Consider the following 8,582-nt stretch of genomic DNA (forward strand, 5'->3'; position numbering starts at 1 on the left):
ACGACGCTCATACAGCTCAGGCTTCGCTTGGTGCAACATCACCGAGTCCCTCACGAAGTCAGCAGTGGTCTGGCTCGGCACCTCCCGGGTGATGACCACCACGCAGTCACGCTCACTGGCAGTACGGGAGGGATGGAAGCCATCCCCAGACATGCTTTTCCCCACGTCTGAAGCCAGCAGCATGCTGGAGGGGACCGAGGCCACAAAATGCCCACAGTCCTGCTGGATGTTGAAGTGGACTGGCACTGCAGGGCTGCAGTACAAAGCAGCCACCTTGGACTCCTGGGTTTTACAAATCTGTGGGAAGACACAGAAGACACAAAAGTTCAGAAGTGGGTTCCTAAGCTGAGATTTGCAGATGCTAAGACAGACATCAGTAGAAGCAGGGTGCGCACTGGTCCTTTTAGTACTTCAAACTATCTCCTGGCTTGAGGATCTTTCTTGTCCTGCAACACCCCAGCCTTAGCAATCAGATGTCTGGATAGCTCTTCTGGGCATACTTCCTTTGCCAGGCAATGTCCAGGATTTGCAGGAAAGGAGGAACGTAGTCCTCCCATGAGTACCTTCTGGAGAATTTATTTCATTGCTGACAGAAGTGACATAGCCTTTACACCATGGATGTCATTGGGATTCCCCCTTGCAACCCAGGACACAATCTGCAGAGGGAAAAACAAAGCCTGTGGCAGAAGATGTGCTGCCTCCAACTCTGGAGATGGTTACCGCTTGCCTTGATGAGGCCCCACGCAAGGTGACTTGGCTGTGAGGATGGCCCTATTTGGAGTAAGGGGTGAAGAGAGACTTCCAGCACTTTCTCCCTACCTAACCCTTCTCTGGTCCTGAACTCTGGATAGAGACTTCCAGCACTTGCTTCCTTACTTAACCCTTCTCTGGTTCTGAGCCCTGGAGCCACTTTCACATCCTTCTCAACCACTCCTCTTCCTTCTGTTAGTGACTACTGTCAAACCCCTGATCAAGGCTAAGCAACAAGCTTAGAAGCAGCAAGAAACAGCAACAAGCTGTACTCAGCAGCACAGCAAAAAGCATCAGAGAGAAAGTGGGAGCTAACAGTAGGTTCAGAAATAAGTGAGAGTGCAGCAAACTCAAGGGAATAAAAGCATTCTATAATCTGGATTTTCTTGAACCCACATCTTTATTTTGTTCTGTATTGTAGCTTTATGCCTGCATTAAAGACTAATCAAACTCAAACCCAGGTTTGTTATAGGAGTATCCATTATCTTATGGGGCCTTCTGGCATTTCTATTATACCTTTTTTTTCTTTTTGTTTAGCGATGTATTTATATCTCACAAGAACCAGCAACAGGCTGAAACTCAGCATAAAAGGTTTCAAACCCTGGAGCGTGCCACTGCCCGTCACAGCACGCATGCAAAATTGGACAAGAAATCAATTTTGCCTCCAAGTTAAAATAAATGCAAGAATAGAGAGGAGCTGGAGAAATGGGCTGCTTTTGTATTCCGCTAGCAAGGGTTTGAATCTAGGCATTTGCAGGCAATTCACTCAGATGAGATGACACCGTGGAGATGGGGCATTTCAAATCCCTGTTGTCCTCTCTTCTTTCAGAACAAAAATAGCCTGCCATGGCTGCATACTTCTTTTGTGGAAAGACAAGCTTCAGACAGCTAGACAGACTGCAGATTAATTCAGTGGGACACAGGAGATGCGGAATGTCTCCAAAAGGTGGAGGATGCCTTCCAGCCCTCTGTTCAACGAGCCTGCTTGTTCCTCCTGACATAGGGAAACACGTAAGGCTTAGGAAAAAGGGAAGAACTTCTGTGAGAGAGGAGCCTCTGGAAGAGTAACCGCAACCACATGAAGACAGGGAGATCTTAGCCAGCCAGCTGTTCTTTGTGACTTCGGCTGCACCAGAGGCATTCTCCATGCAGCAGACTCCAAGGAGGAGCCTGGGGCTGGCTTAGTCACACATCTTTAAGTGGAGAAAGAAGCCACGGCATGACTTGATTCCTCTAAAGCCATTTTGTGTAACCCTGGCTCCTTCTACATTTTTTACGTAGCCATGTCTGCTCGGGCACAGCCCAAACTCTGGCTCCTGCTCCTCTGAAGGGTCCTTTGCTCAAGTCAGATCCTCTGCCCATTTTGAGTTCTCCAAGTCTAATTTTAGCTACAGGTCTGTGATCACTCTTATGTCAGACGATCTGTACCAGAAGCCAGGAGGGGCAGCTAGGAACCAGCCAGGTGTAAAGTTTCACCACTATTCTCTACTTCAGCTATCAAAAGGAAGGTGGCACACAGGAACACTGCAGGAGGTGTACACAGGCACACGTGTAAATCACATAGACAGCTTCACCCTGGTGCAGAGTACAGCCCCACTGGAGTGGTTTGGGCTTTGTTGAGGCTCTCTGCAGCGTACCAAGGGCACAGAGTAAGCCCACGTTACACACAGGGAACACAAGCCCAGTCCTGTTAAGAGACTGAAATGCTCTGTTTCTGCCTTGACAAGAATTCATGCACTACAGCCACAGAGCTGAGCCTCTGAACCCCTGCTAATGTAGCATGCAAGAGCAAAGGTGTGTGCGTGCCACGGGAAACCGCAGATCGAAGAGGAGCACACCAGTTCACCACGCAGTTCTCAGGTTTCAGGAGGAAAGTTGTGATAATTTAGCTGTAACACACAAGAGAAGCTGTAGCTCTGAGTGCTGGACTAGGGGGTACTGGTACAAGATCTCATCTAACTCCATTCTGGTTATTTACAGCAGCCCTGCTGGGTAGACCGTACTTCCTTTAGAACACAAACTGGCTTTGAAGCTATTACTTAACTAAAACATCCCCTTGGGGTTCACCGTGGTGGAAACGATTCAGCAGAGATTTTCTTTTTCCTTGCTTAATGCACCTCTGACAGTGCTTTTTTCAGAATTACTTTAGGTTTGAAAACAACCTGAAGAGTAAGCAGCAATGAGATGCCCCTAGGGTTAAGTCAGAATAAAAATTAAAGGCTTTGTATTCAAGTAGTAACATGGGTCAAGAACCCAAAAGCCACGGGGTGTCCATGGAACAGGTTGGATAATCTTACTTATCCAGGTTTCAAAGAGCTGAACTATTGCACCTCAAGTTTCCATTTCAAATACGGATTCCACAGAGTTACAGGAAGATATTTCTGACCTGACCTTACACAGCATGTCTGGGTCAGCCTCACATTATTTAACTGAGCTCTGCAATATCCTAATGCCTGTAGTTTTAGGATCATATAAGCACTCATATGGTGTCTGGGTCAGATCCTCCACTTAAAAGGCAAGCAGAAGCAAAAATGCTGTATTTTGAAGAGCCTTTCATCACCTTGTGTCATCAGGGACAATGCCTACTGATGCCTCTGAGTTTACGACATAGTATTTGAACAAAGTTGTTGGGGGTTTTTTTTGTTTTTTTTTTTTTTGAGAGAAACTAGTTGGGTTTCAGACCCTACTAGTCTGCAGCAATAAGCATCTGACTGGCATTTGCTGCAACAAAAACTACTTCTCCAAATTAACCTTTGCAAGCAGCAGGGGGAAAGTGGCTTTTTCTTGCCAAACTTCACCTGTGAGAAAGACAAGCAGAGAAAACAGGCCATTGTGTGCTGTTGCTGCTTGTCAAAGGCGTTCCACTAAGTCTGCTTCCCACTCTTTCATTCAAATCCATACACCACAAAGGCGGGGAAAGAAGCTTGAAGGTTCAGATGCAGCTCGGCTACAGACCCCCATGCAGCCTTGAACCTTGAAGCTCTTTGCCTTGTCCTCCCAACTGGAAGGTGGAGATAAGCCTGGATACCTCCTGCGTGTGGGCTTACCTTCACAGCATAGGTGGAAGAAGGGTCCTTGGAGCAGGTGGCACAGTAATATATTGCATCTCCCGAATCACAACAGGGCTTGTTGCACACCAGCTTGAAGAGTGACCAGTTGTTCTCACTGAAGCGTAGCTCATTCTTCTGCTCCCGCATGAAGCAGTCCTCACATTTGGCAACCAGGCGGCGCAAGGACTCAGCGTAGAGGGCCCCCAGTTTGCTGTACACCCCCTCCTTGCTGTCGATGTTGCTCAAGAGGTTGTGGAGCTGGAGGCTGGAGCCTGATGACACCTGGCTGGACACACTGAGCTGCGAGGAGGAAAAGGACTGGAGGTTTCTGCTGGGGATGCAAGCCCCTGTGCTCTTACCAGTGGCTGAGCCCCAGTAGCCATTTCCTTTGGAGCCTTTTTCCAGGGACTCAGAGGAGGAGAAGGCACTGGGGCGGCCTCCAAGGCTGGCTGGCTGGCTGAAGGAAGGTTCTTCTCGGAGGCAGACATTGCTCTCGGAGTGGCTGACATTCAGCCTGGGGCTGGCAGCATCTACTGCTCTGCCTGAAGAAGCCTGTCCCCCAAAAAAGCCATCTGGGGAAGACACTGTTCTGCTCACTGTCTTCTTCTGGGGCAGAGGGGGTGGGCAGCTGGAGGCAGAGGGAGGACTATCCTCATCGGAGGCAGGAAGGAAAGAGACAGGGGGAAATGCTTGGCTCTCAGCTGGAGGGGGCGAGTGGTTCGGCTCAGACAAGCGCCCTAGGAAACAGCGACACAGAAGAAGATGCCATGAGAGGCCCTCGTGGACTGGAAGCGCAAGTCCCTCTCCATGTCCCTGCCACCCCCACAGGCTATGTGTCCCAGGGCCCTGGCTGGGAACAAAGCAGCAAGCCGGGCTGCATCTGAACCCAGCACACAGTCCTCCTCTATTCACGACTACAAAGCTTCACTGAAGGGGTTAGGGATCTTTTTCCAGTTTAATGCAGAGGTTTGCAAAGCAGGCTGCAACCAGCCATCTAGAGAAACATCTCCCCCCAAACCACTTCCCTGCGAACTGCATCACAGTAGTAAAAAGCTAGTAGAGGGGAAATATTTAAGCTGTGATGTCGTCCACGGGGAGGAAAGAACGAAGTACTCAGTATAAGAGGACAATCTCTTAAACACAACTTGTTTCACCTGGGAGCTGCGTCCCGGAGTTTCAGGAGCACAGGTATGATAGGGAGAGAGTGACTCACGCTATACAGCTCCAACCATCCACCTGCGCCAGAGCAACACAAGAGGTATGTTGAAGCTGTCTCTCTGCGTCACGCTGGGTAAGGGTCACTGGGCAAGGCCTGGCGTTTTGTCAGCTTCCATCTCCCTGGAACGTCTGGCCTCCGCTCCGCTGCCTGCGCCCCAGCTTTCTGCCAGACCTCTTTGCTCAAGGGCAGCCTGGCCCCACCACATACCCCTAAACCCCAAGCAGCTCCACATGCCATCTGCACCTAGATTGGGTTAGCATGGCTGTCTCATTTTAGGCAGCTGGTTTTTTCCTACCCTGAAAGATTGGAGACAAGTCATACGGTTGCGTGTCATGAAAGAAAGGAGAAGTAAAAAAAATACAAAAAGAGGAAAAAAGGAAAAAAGATGGTTTGCCATTGAAATAAAGAGCAGTAATTCAGGTCATGGAGGCAGAATGAATGAGGAGTGGAGGGTTCTGCAGCAGAAATTTAAAAAGACGTAATTATATCAGAGAATTTTCTATGCCACTCAAATGACAGGCAGGACTGTTGATAAACTTGAGCTCTGCTAACACCTTGCATGCAAGTGTAGACCTTGAGAGGTGTGTCGTAGGGTTTTGCCTAAGGAACTTCAGCAAGTAATGGGATCTATTGCTTTCTTTGAACCCAGCTTCCAAAGCTGCAAAGCAAGCCATCCTTCTTCCTCCTCACCAGGCTGCCATTGCGGGTTCAGCTGCCATCAAGGGCTTCCTTACAGTGGCTTTCTGCTAGCTCCACTGGAACACCCTGGGGCGGTTTTATGTCAGCCCACAGCAGGCGCTTCTCTCTCCCTCAACCCTGGTGACTCACCAGCTCTCATGTACAACCTCCAAGTGCAGATACCAGAGCTCCCAGCCTGTCCTGGCCTTGCAGGCTCAAAGCCATACCAGCTGTGCCAGAACAGCAATCCCTGTTACCTCCTCGCCACCCGAGACCACAGGAGGTGACCGCAGGCAGGTCCTGTAGTTCTCAGTTACCAGAGTGGATGCTGACACAACCTGTGCCCGTCCCTTCCCACTACAGTTTGGTAGCATGCCATCAATTTTCATTTGTCCCCTCTGCTGCCGATGCATATTGGCAATGCTCCTGCTGCAATACACCCCACCCCAAGCAAAAGGGTTGAGAGAAACCCCAGGAATGAGCAGCCATGGTTTTGGCTCCTGCAGAAGATGAGGTTCCCATGCAAGGTGGTTTTGGCACCTCATTTCTGACAACGCTTGCAGAAATAAAGTCTGTAGGAAATGTTCTGAATTGGCATGTGTTTCTTTTGCCTCAATTCCTGGTGACGAACTGCCTGACTCCGCTTGGACCCTTGCCCCAGCTGTCTGCCTGCATTGTACAACCAGTCACCGAGCAATTGACTGCTCTCCAGTTTCAACCTCTCTGCAGCTGCACAGTTAGCTGTGGAGCCCATGGCTCAACAGAAATGTATGCCCCAAGCTTTAATGAGAACCCAGACATCTGCATCACACCCTGTCGGGCCCACTGGAAAGATTGCCTCTCCTAAAACCTTGTCAAAAGCTACAGGCAGGGACCATCCAGCACAGCATCTCTTCCACTTCCAGACCAAGGGGCTTTGACAGAGGATGTAGCCCAAGAACAACTCAGAGGCACCTCTGCAGGACATGCAGCTGAACTCCTGTTTCAAGAGGCAAGATTTACTTAACAGAGTCTTACAGAACCAATGACAGCACTGGAAGCTTTGGCAACCAGTTCACACGTCTAGCCCACAAACGCCAGCCTGCTCTTACCTTTTATTTATGTGCTGCTGGGCTCTGCCTCAAGCACAGGGTAATGGATGAAACCCTCCCACAACTTTCCTAATGGTGTGCTGCACCTTCAGCATAGCATCCTTCTGATGTCAAGGGCTTAAAAGCTCCCCCCAGTTCATATTTTAACATCTGACAGCACAGGCAATTAACGTGAGCTCACCTCACTCCGTGATTGACTGCATAGCTTCCTGCTTGCATCAGCAAGAAAAATTGCGTTTGGGTTATTCGTTTAAAAACTCATCTTTCCTGAGATGAGTTGAAACAGTTGCTTCTATTAGTAGAGGCAGAGAAATCCTCTTGTCCCATATCATTTTTGACAGCAAATTGCTTTTGGGCCCGGCAAGTTAAGATCCAACATATGTGAGTTTTTCTTCCCTTTGTACAATTTCCTGGCATGGTCTCACTCTCAGACCCCAAGTTAACAGTGGAAAAATGGAGTTTCCAGAGCTCTTGCTCTTAATTTTATTGCTGCACGTTGTTGCTCTTGGAAAGACCGAACTTCCACTACATGAAAGTTACTTTCGCAAAGGAAATACTTTCTGAGCGGCTGAACACGTTAGTGCATGTCTAAGTTACGCACTGATGAGAAAAAGTGACTTCATAGTAAGTATTTTTTAATCTCAGTTAAATGAGTGCAGGCAGATTTTTTTTCCCCTTCAAGAAATAACTGGGAACGCAATGAGAGGGAGAGATCACCTCTAGCACAAGACTTCTGCTGGTACTCCTCAAGTATATGGGGGGCTTTCTACAGCAGGGCTACTCGTGACCTTGTGCAACATACGAACCACAAGGACAATTGCTTTCAGATGGAGGCTTTATCGAGACAAGAGGAGAGCTACAGAATCACTGATGTTGGCACTTGCCAAATAAAAGAGGAAAAAGCTTATGGTGTTGGCATGACTCTCACATTCATCTTAAATGCATCAAGAGGCAGAAGGGTAGAAGTGGAAAGATGATGATGGAAAAACTAGGTGATTGGACCCTCATGATCCCTGCTCTGAAGATGCTGCCCCACGGCGGGCAGTAACCACTTCCTCGTGTCTGATGCTACCACTCTCACACCCAATGGTCACTTACTGCTGTCACTGCCGGTCTGTGTGTCCGAGTCAAGGCTGTCAGTGGAGCCAGCTGTGAAGCTGACACGGACGCTCCTGAAAGGTGGGCTGAGGCTCTCAGCAGAGCTGTTGCTGGCTCTTTCCAACTCAGTGTTATTTGGGTTCATTTTCAGAGCGTGCCTAGAGAGAGCAAAAGACAAGAGTCAGGAGATCGATGGCAAAAGATACCCTGCATGCACTTGTGCATGGGGACTCAAGCCAAAATCAGCCTTAGCTTGGTCCATGCCCGCCCACACAGACACTGCAGCCTTTTACCATGCCACAGCATCCCATTCCTGTGCACTTTTCTTCTTTCCTTGGCACCCAGGGATCACATTCCACCAATAACGAACAGGTTACAGGCTTGCAGCCCCCATGCCAAGCCAGCTGTGCTTGAGCAGAGAAAGGACCACTGCGCCAACAGCATTCAGACCCCTTCTGCACCTCTCTTGCCTAGCACAGGTGGGGTCCTGCCACACCCCATCTTGCCCACCTTCACTGGGAGGTGGGGACCCACCAGTGTTCGGCTTCCGCAAAGTTCTCAAGGGAAGGGAGTGGCATCACTCCTCCCATTTTACAAAAGGACAGGTTGAGGCTGCGTGTCAGAACCCAATTCCTTCACGGCCGAGGCATAAATGGAAGAGTCGTCCATCCCTTGCAGCTTGTCTCCCTGGTACCT

At 49.3% G+C, this 8,582-nt stretch overlaps 1 protein-coding gene across 1 annotated transcript in view; it reads right to left on the minus strand.

Moving 5' to 3' along the window:
- Positions 1 to 8,044, minus strand: part of LOC104488831 (tyrosine-protein kinase SgK223-like) — a gene marked incomplete at its 5' end in the record, with an annotated part of 9,110 nt that extends 1,066 nt beyond the window's left edge. Inside the window, 3 exons of the mRNA XM_010130918.1 lie at positions 2 to 297; positions 3,798 to 4,537; positions 7,887 to 8,044. Coding sequence (XP_010129220.1) covers positions 2 to 297; positions 3,798 to 4,537; positions 7,887 to 8,044 — 1,194 coding nt within the window. The remainder of the gene's footprint in view (position 1; positions 298 to 3,797; positions 4,538 to 7,886) is intronic.
- Positions 8,045 to 8,582: the final 538 nt, after the last annotated feature.

Source organism: Buceros rhinoceros, unplaced genomic scaffold (genome assembly GCF_000710305.1).
Source record: "Buceros rhinoceros silvestris isolate BGI_N320 unplaced genomic scaffold, ASM71030v1 scaffold46032, whole genome shotgun sequence".
Lineage (NCBI taxonomy): Eukaryota > Metazoa > Chordata > Aves > Bucerotiformes > Bucerotidae > Buceros > Buceros rhinoceros.